At 46.7% G+C, this 18,003-nt stretch overlaps 1 protein-coding gene across 2 annotated transcripts in view; it reads right to left on the bottom strand.

The window, feature by feature from the left end:
* Nucleotides 1-1,603: 1,603 nt before the first annotated feature.
* The window catches only part of Gfra2 (GDNF family receptor alpha 2), a 94,978-nt gene continuing 78,578 nt past the window's right edge, over nt 1,604-18,003 (bottom strand). For both annotated transcript variants that reach the window (XM_008850232.2, XM_008850217.2), the window contains 5 exons: nt 11,227-11,336; nt 10,332-10,472; nt 8,036-8,208; nt 3,955-4,008; nt 1,604-2,948 (listed from right to left, as the gene is read on the bottom strand). In XM_008850232.2, the coding sequence (XP_008848454.1) occupies nt 2,826-2,948; nt 3,955-4,008; nt 8,036-8,208; nt 10,332-10,472; nt 11,227-11,336 (601 nt within the window). In that variant the 3' untranslated portion in view covers nt 1,604-2,825. The remainder of the gene's footprint in view (nt 2,949-3,954; nt 4,009-8,035; nt 8,209-10,331; nt 10,473-11,226; nt 11,337-18,003) is intronic.

Consider the following 18,003-nt stretch of genomic DNA (forward strand, 5'->3'; position numbering starts at 1 on the left):
CAGAAAGTTGATGTCTAGGCTCTCACTTTGAGCAAAACTGCCCATGCCAGATTCTCCCCTGGCACAGGGAGAAGCATTGAGATGTGGTTTCAGACTTGTCAAGATCTTGGCATGGAGAACATGAGTTGTGACAGCCTTTCAGGCAGATCCATGCCCTGGATCAAGAATGTCCAGGAGTCTATGGAAAAGGAAGCTTATGCCACACACTGACGGCTGAAGTAAGCACACAGAGATCACCGCATAGTCTGTTCTTTCTCCAAATAACCCTGAAGCAACTTAAAATCTCTGGGTGTCCCTCCCAGCCTGCTCGTGACTGTTCCTGTCTCTTTGCCCTTGTCTGTCCCCAGCCTCCATCACAACATCCAGACCCCAATATCTTTCAGGGGCTCCCTGGTTCCCCCACCAATGCTGTGAGCCCCCATCTCCCCAGAGCCTTCCAGAAAATCCCTTTTTAACTTATTTAGCCTTTGCTCTGTACAGGAAATGTGTATTCTCAAGTGGCCCTCATAGTAAGGTAGAGGCGGCTGGGAAGAGGACTGGCTGCTTCACTCCAGGCTGAAGCTGGAGGATAATATACCAGTGTCACCACTGTGAGCAGATGTTACTAAAACATGCGCAACAGAAACCAGAGCCATCTGAGCACACCCAGGACTGAGAAGCTGGAAAATGACATCCCATTACTAGGTGATAAGACAGGATCATAGGCAGCCCTGAGGTCACAGGCCAGTCTTCTTCCCCTCTCCAACCCACTCCCTGCAGAGAGAGAGAGAGAGAGAGAGAGAGAGAGAGAGAGAGAGAGAGAGAGAGATCAGGTTTTCTGTGGTTCTGGCAGGGAAGGAAATATACAAACACACACACACACACACACACACACACACACACACACACACACACCGCCCAATATACAGCCAGGGCCAGTGTAGCAAATAGAGGACAGAAAGGGATAGAGAGGAAAAAATGCTTGGTCCTTTGGACCCAAACCCACAAACACTAAGTCATCTTCCTTCTGTGGTGAGATTCTAGGGTTCAGGTCCCCCCACCTCCCCACCTTCCCAGTCATACACTTCAGGTAGACCAGGAGTCCCACACAGACAGCATTCCTTTATACATAAGAGAGAAAAAGCCACCCAGGTGCTTCAGATATCACAGCATAGCTGAAGCACCTCTCTCTCTCTCTCTCTCTCTCTCTCTCTCTCTCTCGCTCTCGCTCTCGCTCTCGCTCTTGCTCTCGCTCTCGCTCTCACTCATTCTAATTCTCCAACCCCACCTCTGCCTCCACTCTCTCCCAGTCTCCCAGCAACCGGTATCAATGTTGACTGGGAAGATGAGGCAGGAGGAGACAAGGAGGCCACACAGACTTATCACCGCCATGACCCGCAGACCTACCAAATGGAAAACCATCTCCTATGGGAGTTCCATTCATCACCTACACCAGGACACATGGATCAGACATGCCAGTGCACACACACATGCCAGTGCATACACATGTCCACACAAACTTCTCCCAGCCCAGTGGTACCCTCTAGGTAAGCACTCAACAGTGGCACTGGGCCAAGGGCAAAGCATGAACAGACATACAGGAGTGAGGCAGAAGGTAGCTCGCTTCCTAGTACATTTATTGGAGCTTGGTTAAGTGTGAATGCGATCGGGAGTCCCCGGCCACAGCCCCATCAGCCCAAATGGACCAGAGCTCAGGGGGCCCAGTACCTTCCTTCCCATCATAGACAACATTATTAAAAAAAATAAACTTTACAATAATACATTTTCGCTCATCTGTAGGGTATTATTTCCATAGTTTTGTTTCTTAAAAAAAGGAAAGAAAGAGGAAACCACAGGATATATGTATATGAATGTGTATATACACATATGTTGGGAAAGGAGGTCCATTATGTACAGACAATGGACGTATGTCTCAGAAATGAGGAAAGAGAAAGTGAAAACAGGGAGAAGAGAGGAGGGGCAAACTTGGGAGACTACTAGAGTGTTATGGGCACACATCCAGCTAGGGTCTCCTCTGCCCCATTCAACAGCCTTCCTCCCCAAGGGAGACCTGCCAAATGGACCCACAGATAAAAACAAAAATCCAACAGAGGATCATTTCTCTTTGACTTCAAAATTCCTGGCATTAAGGAGGAAGGTGCATCTTGGAACTGGTGCCCAACCACGACTCGCTCCCTCCCCACAGGAGCTTCCTCCTGGAGCGGCCCCTAGCTCCTCCATGCTGCAGTAACCAAGGCCTAGAGAAGCCTTAGGATTCCCATGCCAGATTCAGACCCACTCAGAAGCCTGAAGACAGAAAGTGGGACCCACCCATCTCCATGTTTGAAGCCAAGAGGTGGGACTGAAAAGGTCTAGCTGGACCCCTGTGGCCAGCACTGCTTCCCTGCTGACTGATCCCCCAGAGAAGGTCCCCAGGGTGGGCAGCTCAAGAGACGGCTGCAATTGTCCTGTCCCCAGTCCACACCAGGCTCCGCACAGTCCCTTCCACAGCAGGGATCTCATCTTGGTCTTTTTTGATTCAGAAGGGTTCAGAGAGAAAAACACCAGTAAAGAGAAAAGAATGTTTCCAGAGCCTTGTGCCCTCCTTGGTGCTGAGTGTGCCCTCCTTGGGCTGGCTTCGGGCTGCCCGCCTGGTTGTCTGTTTGGTTTAGAAAAACTTCTCCAGAGAAGAAACCTGGGAGGAGACAGGTTCAAAGACAAGGTGGGAAAATTTTTTCTTTTTTTTTGCAAGGGGAATGTGTGTGTGTCTGGGTGTGTGTCCATTCTGTCAGGCGGGAGTTCTCATCTGTGTTGCTTGAAGAAATCTTGTGCTGGGTTCCAAGGGCCTACAAAGCCAAGGTCAGCATCAGGAGGGGGAGCGCCGTCAAGGCAGCCGACAGTCTGGCTCTGCTGGGGCCTGAGTTAAGTTTGATCACCTTTTTGCTCCCTGGGCTGATATTTGTCGTGAGCTGAGTCCATGGTGAAAGGAGACAGACACAAAAAGAACAACAAAAAACCCATCAATATGGCTATGGTCAGACAACAACAAAAAGAGTTCCTATAGGAACCTATCTGCTTCAATCTTGACTCTCTAGCCACAAGAGACCCTCCCTTGCATTCTGAGGGCAGAGCTGGGTCTCTAAGGAACTGAGCATGGAAGGAGCAAAGAGTGTGCTCCATCTCATCAAAGCCTCAAACACATGGACTGCTGGTCCCCACATAGGAGCTGAGGGTGTGTATCCCAATGAGGCACAGGAAGACAGACATGGTGGCTCAAGCCTGTAATCCCAACACTCACTCGGGAGAAGTAGGAGATCATAAGTTCAAGTCCAGCCTTGGGTACAAAATAAGTTCAAACCCAGCTTGAACTACAAGATGAAACCCTATCTCAAAGCAAGCAAATAAAAAAGACTCCAAAGAGACAGTGCTCCAGGGTCTACAAGGGCCTGATTCTTGACAGGGAAGGGGAAGAGAATATGTAGTATTCCCCCTTCTCTTACTTTGCTGGGATGCCTCCTCCTCCATGAAGCCCTCCCTACACATGAGACTAAGTTTCTCCTAATCCTTCTGGAAACTCTTACACCACCTTTTCTTCTAACGTAAGATATCGCCTTGGGTCTATAAGTCACTCGTACACTTCTGGGCAAGAGGCTATGTCTTTCTCTACTTCTGCACCTTGCAAATATCACAGAACTAGACCCAAGCAGGCACCCAACACATTTGTCTTAGAGGAAATTGTGAGAGGGCCCCTCCCTGCTCACAGCAGCTACTTGCCACCCACAAGGAGATACCCACAGGCTCTGGCTGTAGCGTTTGCACTACCCCATGCCCATCCCAGCAGAGTGAGTTCCCACTCAGGTCCAGGTAGGGTCAGAAGTTCAGCTAAACCAGAGGCTCTGAGTTCAAGGCTTACTTAGGGAACAACGCCCTCTGGGCCAACCTCCCACACCCATCCCCCATTCTGTTCCTACTTACCTCTGTGAAGCACATGCTTAACTCTTTGGAGTTGTTGGCCTTCAGCCCTTGCTCCTGGGGAAAGAACGCATGAACAAAACCAAGTTAGCAGGCTGCTTTAGTTAAGGCTGTGTCAACTGGTGTCATCTACTGCTGACACCATTAAGCACAGGGTACATAATAATACTACACTGGCTGGGTCCCTTGCAACACAAAGCACCTTGCCCTCCACCCCCTAAAACCTCAGCAATTCCATCCTGGCCCCTGTGGGCTCCTGAAGAACAGAGCTCTCATCTCTGATCTCCAGTTTGCAGCATTCTATAGTCACCAGCCATCCACACCTCTGTCTACCACTCCCCAAAGGCAGGGAGTGGGCCTTCTTTGCACTGAGCAGTGTTTGGCTCATAACAGCAACTCAACTAATGTTTTACTAGGTACATGCAGGCACGAAGGAATAAATGAATAAATGCCATGGACCAAAATAGCTGCTGGGTGCCAGCTCATTATTTGCCATCAGTACTGGAGAGCTATGTAAGAAAAGATTATGAGCCCTCATCTGAGTTCAGAAGAGAGGAGAGCTGTGATTGATTAGTGATGTCTATCACTGGTGCATGTTAGGTAACTGGCAACTGTGCTTGTCCCATTTCCACCCCAAACAGATGTGTGCACCTGGGAACTCGGTAGTTGAGGTGAGGGATGAGAAAGGAAAACTGACTTGGTGGCGCTCCAGAATTCTCTACCTTGGCAAAACTATTTGGCGACAGGACCAAAGGCTCTTCACAAACAACAGTTCTGTCACCACCATTATGACAGAGACCCATGGGAACCAGCTGGAGACATGGGGCTTCTATCCTGACTTCAAATGGCTTGATTCCAGGGTAATTGTGGGAATACTCTGGCCACCAGAAGTAACTAGGAAGCCCAAGAAATTATACGGAAGTCATTGTTCATGGCCAGAATTATCAATAATCCCTTGGACACCATAGGCGATTGACCACCCTGGGCATCTGGTCAGCTGAACAAGGCCCCAGCTGTCACACAGAGACGTGGGCCGAGAGTAGAGGCACTGCCAGTAATAGAGACAGGAGTGTGATGATCTGGACAGCAGGAATGGAAGCCACCAGACCCAAGAGGTTCCTGCTCAAGACCACAAGAACCAGTGTCCCAGGTGGCAAGAGCTGACTGCCTCTGATATGCAAGGAAATCCCTCTCTTCCCTGAACCTTACTGTATAAGTTTTAGTGAGCCAACTGGTCCCTCTCAGAGTCATCGAAGTGGGCCTCCTGTCCATCCCACTGGTATGAGGACCAGGTTACTGGTAGATTAAGTTTGTCAGCCTCAATACCCAATGATATGCAGTTAGAATTTCCATTGAATAAAGGAAAGCATGTGCTAACATGCCTTCCAGTCCCATGCTCTAATATCCATAGGCCTGTGAACTGGGAAAAATACCCATCTAGGCAGAGGACAGGATGAGGAAAGACAGAGAAGTGTTGCTGACTGTAAGATCTGCCTCAGGCATCAATCAGGTGAGGGCCTGACAGAAACCCTTCCAAGCTTCTTTTCAATTGTCCCAAGATCTGATGTCCAATGTCAAGTACAAAAGCCAGAATGAGCCAGCAGAGACAGGAAGAGCTCCCCAGCTGTAGGAAAGGAGGAGCCAGGTTGATGGAATGAGCCCTGCAGACCAGCATTCTACATTCAGAACAACCCAGAGGGAACATCAGATATGGTGGAAACAGGCCATGGCCAGGCCAAGCTCTAACCCACCTCCAGTCTTCCATGGTCACCACCACACTTCCTACATCCAGGTCTCATCATCACAAGATCAAAGAGCGTCCTGGCCAATCTTCCTACATCCTCAGCTTTTAAAAAACTCTCTGCCTGTGCCCCCTCTGCATATTACATACCCAGCCGACATCCCAAGGAACAGGAGCTCTGGACACAGAACAGCCAAGAACCACCCCCAGACTTCTTTGGAAATCAAGCTCCAACAAACCAAACTGTGGACTCTCTCTTTCACTTCTTTCCTATCACTCATGTCAAGCCCTGGGCACTGCAGGGTGACAAGGAAGGAGAAGATGCCACCCATGCCTCCAGGGATACTGGCCCAGTAGGGGAGAGAGAGGATACCACAATGGGGGCTTAGGTAAGGCAATGTGGGAGCTCCAAATAGGCTAATAACAACCTGAGTGGACAGAATCATGGTGACAATCCTGAAAGGAGTCATGTGAGGAGGCAGCTTCCCCAGGTAGAAAGGGTGAACCAGGGAAGGAGAGGCATCTCACTCATAGGAGCTGATAGATGCCAAATCTAGAGTTTTGCTTGCCCAGCCATGGGCCTATTGTGTGGGGTAGCCCCTGCCTCGGACTTCATAAACAAAGGCATTGAATGTCCAGGACTGGCTTCCCTCCCATCTAGAGTCCAACTGGGTAGAGGGAAGAACAAGGACATTCACACAAAGTTCAGATACAGACAGGTCCTAAGGCCAAAGAGACTATCGCAGACCCTCCCAGGAGCTCTCTAAGGTCTAGGGGGCTCAAAACAAGTGAGGTCATGAGGCAGCAGGGGCGAGCAAAGACACTGGACAGAGGAGCACATCTGACTCCTCTATGGTACGTAACACTCCTGCATACCTGTCTAGCAATTCCACATCAAGAGTGAGAGTTCCTCACTGCTTGTGCAAAGCAGACTGGAAAAGGAAGAAGCATAAAACATCTACGGGCCCAGATGTTAGCTCCGCTCAGCCACCAACTGATCATGGGGCCGCAAACAAGTCACTACCCACCCTGAACCCTTTCAGTTTGGGACAGGGATGTTGAAGGATTCTTCTAATTTTAACATCCAGACACCCATGTGGACTTCCATCAGGTTACTATCTCTGGAGCCCCTTGTACTTCCCCAAAAAAGGCAGGACAAATAAGGAAAAAAAGTAAGGAAAATAATCTTGCCTCCTACAAGCCATATCTGGAATGCATCAGCTCCCCCAACCTTGGCCTCAGCTTCCTACCCTGTCCTCACTCAGCCAGTTTTTCTATAGCTATGGGTTCCCATAACTCCCAAGAGCTCAAGCAGAGCCACTATAGAGCAATTCAATCGGAGATACTGCAACCTGCCAGAGCTGACAGACAGCAGAGTGGTACAAGATGGGAAGAAGTAGAACCCAGATGCCACCAATGAGTACATCCGGTCACTGACAGCTCCAGCCTGAAACATCTCCTGTGCTCATCACCTTCACCTTGCCATTTCTCCCCTCTGCTCACCCTGGCGTTTTCTTCCAAATTCTTTGTTCTGATGTTTGTGTGCATATGTGTGAGTGAGCATGCATCTGGCCTGTCTAAAATCAGCCTTTTCATCAGAGAAGCTATAGAGTGAATAACATGATGGTATGAGCTCCCTGCTGTGTCACCACAGTGCCACCTGTCCCCTGTCATGGCACTGATTACAGTTCACATCTGATGCTTACTCATTGTTTGACCCATACGAGCTACAAAACTTAGGGTCATTCAGCTTCATTCACCAGTGTCTCCCTGGCATCTCACATAAGACCTGGTGCACACCGGGGTCTGTAACTCACATTGGATGGGGATGGATGGATGGATGGATGGATGGATGGATGGATGGATGGATGGATGGGTTGGTTGACAGATAGCCAGAAAGATAAGCCAATGAACAGCATGAGTTTCAAATTCAGATATAGGTTTGAAACCTCATATCACCACCAGTTAGCTACATGAGTATGTCACTTAAGCTCTCTAGATCAGTTCCCTGCATGTTAAACAAGAATATCATCACCCCGTTATGATGAGAATCAGCAGCACACTAGTTGATATATGGTAAATAGTGCATTCTTCTTGTGCCCTAGCATGTCTAGTACAACACTTTAGGGAACAGGTGTCTTATACCTGTAAGGAGAATACCTAAATGAACAGGTGAAAATGCATTCCTCAATTCCCAGACTCTTGGTTCCTAAGCTCAAGGAACCTTCAGTGTTCCTTCTGTGGCCCCAGTTGAGTGGTTTCCCATACCCTGTCTGACCCCAGGGTGCAACCTCAGACCTTCAGCAGGCTCTAGTTCCCTCAGTGTAGAGGCACACCCCTTACCTGGATGGATGTGCAGGTGGTAATGACACTGGTTCCCAGGCTGGTGCTATCACTGAGGTCATCTGGCAGTGAAGGAGTCTTCTCCACCCGAGGGGCCTGGGTAGCTGGGATTGAGGGCCCCTTAGGGGACACATTCACATCTGTCCCATTGCCAAAGGCCTGAATGGCATTCCCTGGGGAAAGAAGGACAGGTAGATGCAGAGAAATCAGAACCCACCTCCATCACTTCTGCTCCAGCTCCCCAGCCCCAACAACCACCTTCCCAGAACACCCTAGACACTAGAGACAAAGGGTAGCAGATCTGAATTTGACTTTGCTGAAGACCCTTTCAGACCTACAAAGATCTCCCCAAAAAGACAGAAAAACCAAAATGGAAAGAGACATACATGGTGAGAACTGTTGCAAGGGAAAGGAGGAAAAGAAGGAAGAGGGAGGCATGGAAGTTTAGAGAGCTGGTCTTGTGAAGAGGACAGGAACATCTTCTTGGTGGTCAGCACCGCAGACTTCTCTTGCAGAAAACCCCATCCTCAGCTCCCTGGGCACAGGCTCTCCCACCTCCTCTTCTACCTCTGGTTCCCACTCCAGACTCAGCCCTCCTCCCTCTCCACATCATTGACTTTCCCTGGACAGCCTCCCTTCTCTATACTGGCAACTAGCGCAAATCCACTGGGGACTAACTAATAAGACCTCATCATTTAGGGATAAATCCATCCCTAAAACTCAATAAATGTCTACAGAAATCTTTACCCTCCTCACCCCAAATGTACTTCAAGGTTACTAGTCTCATTGTGTACTAGGCATCTCTTCCCACGCCAACAATGCTTCTCTACCCTCGACGATCAATCTTATGGGTGTCTTCTCTATCTAAGTCCTCTAAAACAGAAACTTGGAGGTCAGTAACCCATAGTGCCTCCCCACCCACCCACTGACAGTCATCTGAGCCCACCTCCTGGCCATCAATTGATTCTACCTCTGGTCACTATCATCTAATCCATGGTACCTCCCTACCCATCCACTGGCAGTCAGCTGAATCCTCCTCCTGACTACCAATTGATTCCACCTCTGATCACTATCCTCTAATATTCACCATCCTCTTCCATAGGCATCTACTTCTTATGGACTCTCAGTATTAGGTTGCCCATAAGAATCATAGCCCTAACTCCGATGTACCACATGCCATGACCAGGTTGGATGAGATCCTCACACCAACTGCTACCTAGCATCCTTTAACCATCATGCCCCACCACGACTTTCAGGACGATAAAACACAAATGCCTTCAGATCTGTAAGAGGAAGATGCTATCTATCTACCTGTCCAAACACCTGCCATTCTGGTCACCTTCAATGTTGTATGACAAGGCTACCTGCTCTGCAGTTCCCTCAATAATCCATGCTCTTCTAGAGAATGCTGGAACTCTGTCAGGGTAAACCATCAGATGCTGATGGTCTACCTCTTCAACTAATGAGTACCCAACAAGTCTCAAGAGATACAGCCTCTAAGAAGCCTTTGTTCCTCCCTCCTCCTGGATGACTTGGGTATCTGCACCCTGGATTCTGGATAACAGCATACAGAACTGGATCCTAGGACTTCCATCTGTGCTGAAATCACAGGTGACCCCCCTCAGTTCACCTCCCTTCAGCTACACATTCTTTCATGATAGGCACTAGAATCTATCTCCAAATCCCTAGTACCAGACAAAAATAAAAGAAAAACCTGGATAGAGAAATGGACAGAAGGAAGAAAAAAAGAGAAGGAAACAGAGAAGAGACATGCAGGTGGCATAGTCAGCAAGAGGTGACCGGCTGCAAAGACCAAAGACAGGTTGAACTTGACTGTGGTCTCTTCTCTCTTCAGCCTTTGGACTGGGAGTTAGATGAATGGAATGACTTCAAAAGAAAGTCACCAATTCCAAGAGGAAAGACTCATTACAGGGAGAGATAACAGGGGCTTGTGATCCCCATGAGAGGACTCGGTTTCCAGAGGAACCTGACTGATGCTGTCAGGACAGCAGACTAAAATACTTCTGTCTTGACTTTCCATAGGCTCAAGGTCTCTGGTGGTAAACTAAGACTGGCCCACTGACAGTTCTGGTGTAAATTTCCAAGTGCCCAAAACACAGGGTCACTGTAGGCAGCTCCATATGATGCAAACACCCCACATATATCATTGGTCATCCCAACAACAGGGGAAGGGAATGGCCAGAGCAGGCTCCAACCCCGCTCTGAGGTAGCAGAAGCTTGTGCAGGGTTGGGAACAGAAGGTGAATGGGGGATGGGAAAGCTTTCCCAGACTCACGGAGGCACGGGTTCTCCGTGAAGTCCCTGAGGAACTTCTCACACTCCTCTTCCATGTTCCCACTACCACGACAACTGCACCAAGGAGACACCACGATGCCAGTGGGGTTGGAGTCCACATAGTTGGGTGTCATATCAAACCCTGAGCAAGGAGAAAGGGGGGGAAAGGAAGGAGAGAGCATAAGCCTTTCCTTTGGGGCACCCAGCCCCCAAGCACAGTAGACCAGAGGCTTATGATTCCCCTCCCACCTGTCCCCCAAACATATAAAAAGCCCAACTTTCAATCCTAATTCTGAGCACTATTATCTCACTGGCCATGCTCTCCATGGGGTCAGCATGGTCAGAAGGGCCAGAGATATAGAGGACACCAGTCTCTACATCACTAGGAAGGAAAAGAAGACCCCAGCAACACTGACCCAACCATCAAGTCCTTGCTTTCTTCCTTAGTGATATGCAAAATGATTCTTCTAGAATTAAGGAGACAAAAACTCCCATCCTGGGTTGGATCCCAGTGATAGCATTGAGCAGCTAAGTGAACCTGGTCAAGGTATTCACTTTCTCTAAGCCTCAGTTTCCTTATTTATAAAATAGAAATACCAACAACTCCATAATGAGAGCTGCTGAGGGAATCCGACACAACAGTTCATATCAACTGCTTGGCAGTTGTACCTAAAAGGCTACAGCTTATTTCCAAAGTCTTAGAGCAAGAGCAGGGGCCCCTTCTCCATGAGGAGCTAGCCTTCTTCTGCTTTCTCCTAAATACTGTCTGAATTTTCCCCAAGGAAAATTGTACTCTGTCAAACTCTTGGGAGGGTCCTGTACTGGGCTGCAACAGCTCCCACCCCAGTGAGGTGGGGAGGCCACCGAGGGCCCAGGCAATGCAAAGTAGAGCTTACCAATCATGCCTGCATAGGAGCCCAGACAGGCCTGGTAGTTATCTGCTGGGCAGCTGGTGAGTGTCCGGTAGGAGGCTCGACAGTTGGCGTGGAAGTCTGCCAGCCGGGACCTGGTGTCGGGAAAAGACCCAAGGAGGAAACAGATTAGTCTGGCAGCCTGCTCTCCTCCTCCACAGTGCCTGGGGCATAGCAGCTCCACACTGCTGTTCCTAGGTCCTGAAGAAGCCAAGAAAGGGACCAGGAAGTAGAAAGTAAAGGAAACCTACAGAGTCGAGTACATAGCTCAGTTTAAGAAAAGTCCAAGCCAGGCGCCTATAATCCCAGCATTCAAGAGGCTAAGGCAGGAGCATTATCACAAGTTCAAGGCCAGCTTAAGCTGAATTCCAGGTCAGCCAGGGGTGTAGTGTAAGATCCTGGTTTCAAAAAGAAGCAAAGCAAAAGTTCAGACAAAAATGACCCCAGAAAAGTGTTCATCCCCTGAGGATGAAACCTCACTGTCAGTTCACTTCCTTAGAGACATGATCTACCAGCAGAGCTGAGGGTCCGAGCTAGACCTGCAGACACTGGGCACCTCCTAGAGAGAGTTCCAATCAACACCAGCATCCAGGGGAGCCTTGCTTCTCTCTAACAAGTTCAACTCCAAGGTCAACTGACACTGAGAACCTTGAAGATCTTGACATGGAGCCTCTAAAATTTCACCAACTCCACAGGTTAAAGAGAGAAAACATAGATGGGAGAGCATGGGAACAGCCCTTCTGGGAATCTAAGGTATTTCTCTGGCAGGCCACAGAGCAGCCAGGCACAGGCAGGAAAAGTCAGAATAAGGAAGCCAGTCAAGGAACAGAAGGTGGAAGAGTGCAGACTCCAGGGGGTCCCAGCTAGACAGGCCATTCCAGCTGCTAGGAGAGTCATCTATCCTATGGCTGTGCTCAGTCCCTGCTCCATTATGTGACCTAGCACTCACTGGACATGGCTCTGGTACTTAGTGTCTCCAGTTAACAAATAGAAAGCCGTGGCTGCCTGTCTCCCCCTCACCACAGAGTATCAATAAAGAGAGATTGTGATGAAAGCATGGACAGTAGCCACCAAGTTAGACAGGAATTGTCATCTTTGTCACCTTCTCTACACAAATGTCTGGTTCCCAGCACTGCACTCATGACTGGCAAGTGCAAACAGGAAGCAACTTTTCCCAGCCCACAGAGAAGGAAAAGCACAGTTTACTCTGTGCGAAGGTGGGTCCATGTGGTCACTGTGAGCATGTCAAGGGGCAGCTTGCTGGACCCCAGGAAGACTCTGGCCTCTTGACCGCACCATCCCTTTCTATGGCATACTGAAACACAGAGAGAGAATCACAGGCCCTGGAAGCCCAGCCATGTGTACAGGGCGCCTTGACCATGGCCCCAAGGTCGGGGGGGTGGGGGGATGGGACACAATCCCTCTCCCTTGGTAGCTCTGGCCTACTTCCTTCACAGAAGTCTGGTGGTTGGTGCCAGGGCCTCAGAGATGAAACTGTTCAGAGCATAAAGAAGGGGAGGATGTGGGTTTGGACCAGCAGTTGGCGAGGGGAGGCAAAGGCTAAGCCTTCTGTTGCCCACTTCACCACTTTCAACATCAAGGTGGCCTTGGGAAGCAAAAATGACAAATGGGGCCAATTGACAAGGTTGCCATGTCCAAGTCTCCAGGAGATCTTTGATTGCTCAAATTTCTCTCTGCCTCTCAATCCATGATAAATCCACAGTAGTGAGCTCTGTCTACCAGCATATGAGACCAAGTAGTATCAATTTCCTTCAAGTCCTTGACCCACTGTAATTCCAAACACAAGGAAACCCGACCGCATGAGTGCTCCAGCTAAGCCCTAGTAGGCAAATGTTACCCTCTCATAATACATGGCATGCCAGCTGGTGATGTCTGCCTCATCTAGGCCAAATGTCATTCCTCTCCACATCCTGGGATGTCACCCATCTCTTGAATTCTGTTCCTGCTGCCAAGAGCAGACCTTTCCTCGATCAGCTCCATCATGTCACAGATTCTTGCCTTTAAGGGGCTCCAAAAAAGAGACAGCACAAAGAAAGCATAAGACAGAAGGACAGACAGACAGACAGAGAGAAAAGAGGAGAGAGCCAGTAAGAGAAGCAAAATGCACACAAGCCAAGTCCTTCTTAACTGAGTTGGAGAGAAGACCACCAACTGAGCTCAAGGGAGCAGGTGGATTGCCCCAAAATCACAAACCCTCTTCATCAACAGCTGTGGTCTGTTCAATCACAGGAAAACAGCAGGAGAGAGACACTTGACCCTAATTTGATGAAAAGGTTGCCATATTAAATGCAATATGTCCAGTCCATTTGAATTTCAGATAAGTAGTATTTTTTAGTATATGTCTCAGACATACTAAAAAAAAACTTTTCTGAATCTGGAATTCAAATTTTACTAGGAATTCTATATTTTTATTGTTAGCACAGGTGCCCCCAGCAAAAGGAGAAAGAATGGAGCTGGGTATGTAGAAACCAACCCACACTACAGCAGTCACCCAGATTTGGGGGAAGAGGGGCTTCTCAAAGTGATTCTCCAAGAACAGTCCACAGACTCACAAGACTGTCAATGGCTAAGAACTTCTTAGATATGCAAATATTCTGGTTCCACTTCAAATACAACATACCTGAGATTCTAGCAGCAGCCAGGCCAGGAATCTCTCTACCAGGCCTCCAGATAATAGGGATTCTGGCAGGACCCAGTCTGAGGGGTGGCATTCTGCACAAGTTGCAGAGCTGGACTTGCGGGTACCTTTAAATTCCCACCTTCTGGCTTAAGCTTTAAATATCCCCATTTTATGCTACAGCCAGGAAAGAAAGAAAGCCTTCAAGCCACAGCTCTAGAAGGCTTGTGGTTGTATGCTGTATGCACACACACACACACACACACACACACACACACACACACACAATCCTGTATTTAAAGACACACATTTGCACTTGGATATAATCATCTACGTGCTATGTGTAGTCTTATCCAAAAGAAGGCATACAGGCACTTGTTTATGGGTGAAACCCCTTGCTCCCCTGAGATGCACGTCTACCATTTCTACATATTTCATAAGTCAATCTCTTTTATTTTTCTTAACCTAGTTGGGTCTCTGTTAGTTAAAATCTAAAAATTATTGATGACTACTACTTAGCCTCACTCTTTGATATTATAATGCTTTCTCTAGCCAAGTTTGAAGCAACAAAAAGCACACTATGAAAAGGTCACATGGAAGACTGACCATCTGGCTCAGTCAGTAAAGTGCTTGCCTCATAAACATGAGGACCTACACTCAATTCCCAGGACCCACATAAAAAGCCAGGCATGGCAACATGTGCTTGTAATGCCAGAGCTGGGGAGACAGAGGCAGGAGGATCTCTGGAGCTCATTGGACAGTGACAGTTAAGCTTACTAGGTGAACTCCAGGCCATTGAGAGACCCTGTCTGTCTCAAAGGAGGTGGACAGTGTTTCTGAGGATGATACCTAAGGTCATCCTCTGGCTTCCCCATCCACACATACACACAAACACAGAGAGAGAGGGAAGGAGAGAAAAAGAGATTAAAAACCTGGGAACCCACTCCAGCCAAACCACACATATAGCCCAAGCTGGTACAGATGGGTCAGGTAGCACCTCCATCCTAACCATCTGCAACCCCTCCCCTATTTCTGAAGCACCCTCCAGCCAAATCACCACATGCAGCCCAGCTAGGAGCCGATTAGGAAAGGCAGCCCACAATGCCAACTGCCTGAGACACCTCCCCTGCCCTAGGAGCCTCTTCCAGCAAAACCATCTCTTGAACTCCAGCCCAGCACAAACCCAGACAAGAAACCCCTTTACCCCCAACTATTTGTAGCCTCTTTCTCCCTGCTGGGAGTCCCCACCAACTGAATCTACACACACGCGCGCACACGCGCACACACACACACACACACACACACACACACACACACACACACCTAGACAGGAAGTCCCCCTGCCCCAACTTCCTGTTATCTTTCCCTTGTCCTAGAAGCCCTCTCCAGTCAACCAACTACAAACAACCCAGCCTGGAACAGACCAGAAAGGTTTTCCCTTCACCCTGAGTCACCTCTGTTCCCTCTGGTCTCCTCTAAGCTGCCCAATCTATTGCCCACCTCCAGGCTCTAGCTTGGTATACAGAAAACACACAGCAGAAGACACATTCAACAACCTAACTCAGATGCCTGGTCTCATCAGAGAAACACAAGCAATATAAAAAACAAAGAAAAAAATGTTCAAAAAAACCAGTTCCATAATAAACATGTTCATAGAGATCAGAGATTTTAAAGAAGTACAAACAAATACGTGAATGAACTGAAAGAGGACAGGAATAAACTTGCAGCCCAAGAAAATGCAAACAGATATCTGAATGAAATAAGGAAGATCATTCAGGATATAAAAATAGAATTCAGTAAAGGGAAATACTGAAGAAAACTCAAACTGAAATGAGAAATTCAATTAGTCCAATAAAAAGCTTGGTGGAAAGCTTCGCCAACAATACAAAGACAAAGTAGAGGAAATGGACCAGTCAATCAAAGAAAATGATAAAAAAAATTTAATTCACAAATAGACCAAGGGTCTATGGAATGACATGAAAAGAACAAATCTATGAACTATAGGCATAGAAGGAGGAGAAGAATTCCAGGTCAAAGGTATAGAAATTATTTTTAATAAAATCATAAAAGAAAATTTCTCAAATCTTGAAAAAAAGATGGCATATAAGTATAAGAAGCCTACCGAATCAGAACCAGACACAACCAGAAAAGAACATGTCCCCATGATATATTATAGTTAAAACACTAAAAACACAGAATAAAGGATATTGAAAGCCGAAGGAGAGAAGAACCAAGTCACATTTAAAGGTAGGCTGCTGAGAACAGCAGCAGAAACAATCACAGAAACTTTTAAAGCCAGAACAGTTTGGGAAGATGTAACCTAAGCTCTAAAAGATCAGAACTGCCAATTCAGAATATTACATCCAGCAAAGCAATCTTTTATAAGTAAAGAAGTCTCACGCAAATTCAAACCAGACAAAAACCCAGCATAGAACTAGAGAAATGGGTAAAAATCCCCAACCTTAGCTGAGGAACCATTGGCAGCTGATCACTGATAGATGATGGAGAGTAGATCTTCTTTAAGGGAGTGATGCTAGACAGGCTGACTGAGCTCCAGTGGATGAATTCATGCTGAGGGACATATGGAGACACAAACTTGACTCAAAAGGCCTTAATATATATGACAAAATGCATGAAATCCAATGGGAGGGCTATAGGGAGTGCAGATAGGGAAGGGGATCTAAATATGATTTAGATGTATTATATGAAATACATAAAAAGTCAATAAACTATACCTTGGGAAGAACTTTTCTTAATAAAAACAAACTAAAGGAATTTATTACCATTAAATCAGCTCTATAGAATATAGAGGAAGATCTACATAACAAAGAGACCACAGGAGAAAATAAACAATGCCAGAGCAGTTTATAAAATGATGCCTAAGAAAACAACACAAAATCAAGAAAATTATAGGTATTAAATACACCTTTCAATAATAGCTCTGAATAGTAATGATCCCAACTCCCAAGTAAAAAGATACAGACTAGCAAATTGAATTAGAAAATAGGACCTATCCTTGGCTATCTCCAAGAAACACACCTCACCATTAAGGACAGACACCGTTTTAGAGTAAGAGAGTGAAAAAGAGATACTTCAAGAAAATAGAATTAGAAAATTAGCAGTCGTAACAATTCTAAGACTTCAAACAAAAACTAGTCCAAAGAGATAAAGAAAGTCACTTCATACTCATCATTGCACAAATCCATCAAGGAGATATCACAATTCTAAACATATATGCAACAAACATGGGTGTACCCAATTTCATAATATAAAGCAACAGTAATTATGGGGGACTTCAATACCTCACTGATCTAGAAAAAAAGCACAGTAATTGTGGGGGACTTCAATACCCCACTGATCTAGAAAAAAATAAATAAATATTAGAGTTAAGTGACACCATAAATCAAATGGACCTAACAGACATCGACAGAGCATTCGACCCAAACAGTAAGGAATAAATAGTCTTCTCAGCAGCACATGGAATGTTCTTCAAAATAGACCACATTTTAGAACATGAGCAAACCTTAACAAATACAAGAAAACTGGAATAACTTCTTGTGTTCTCTCTGACCACGTGGAAAGAGAGACTGTATAAAGTACAAAAGCACCTGGAGCCTAAACAACACACTATTGAGTGATAAATAAGTCACTGAATAAATTTTAAAATTAATTAAAATTTGCTAGAATTCGTGGCTGGAGATATGGCTCAGCAGTTAAGAGCACTGACTGCACTTACAGAAGACCCAGGTTCGAATCCCAGCACCCACACAGTGGCTAACAACCATCTGTAATTCCAGTTTCAGAGGATCCTATACCCTCTTCTGACCTCCGCGGGCATTCCACAACACAGGTACACTTGCATACATGCAGGCAATATTGGTCATACACATAAAATAAAAATAATAAATAAAATATTTTTAAAAATAAAAATTCCTAGTAATGAATGAAAATGAAAATATAACATATCAAAATCTAATGCAGACAGTCCTATGAGGAAAGATTATAGCACTAAGTGTCAACATCAAAAAATGTGAGAGAATTCAAATCAATAACTTAATGATGCACATTAAAGCCTCTGAGAAACAAGACTAATCCAAATCCAAAAGTAGTAGACAATAAGAAAT

The sequence above is a fragment of the Nannospalax galili genome, unplaced genomic scaffold (genome assembly GCF_000622305.1).
Source record: "Nannospalax galili isolate Female #2095 unplaced genomic scaffold, S.galili_v1.0 scaffold291, whole genome shotgun sequence".
In the NCBI taxonomy this organism is placed as follows: domain Eukaryota; kingdom Metazoa; phylum Chordata; class Mammalia; order Rodentia; family Spalacidae; genus Nannospalax; species Nannospalax galili.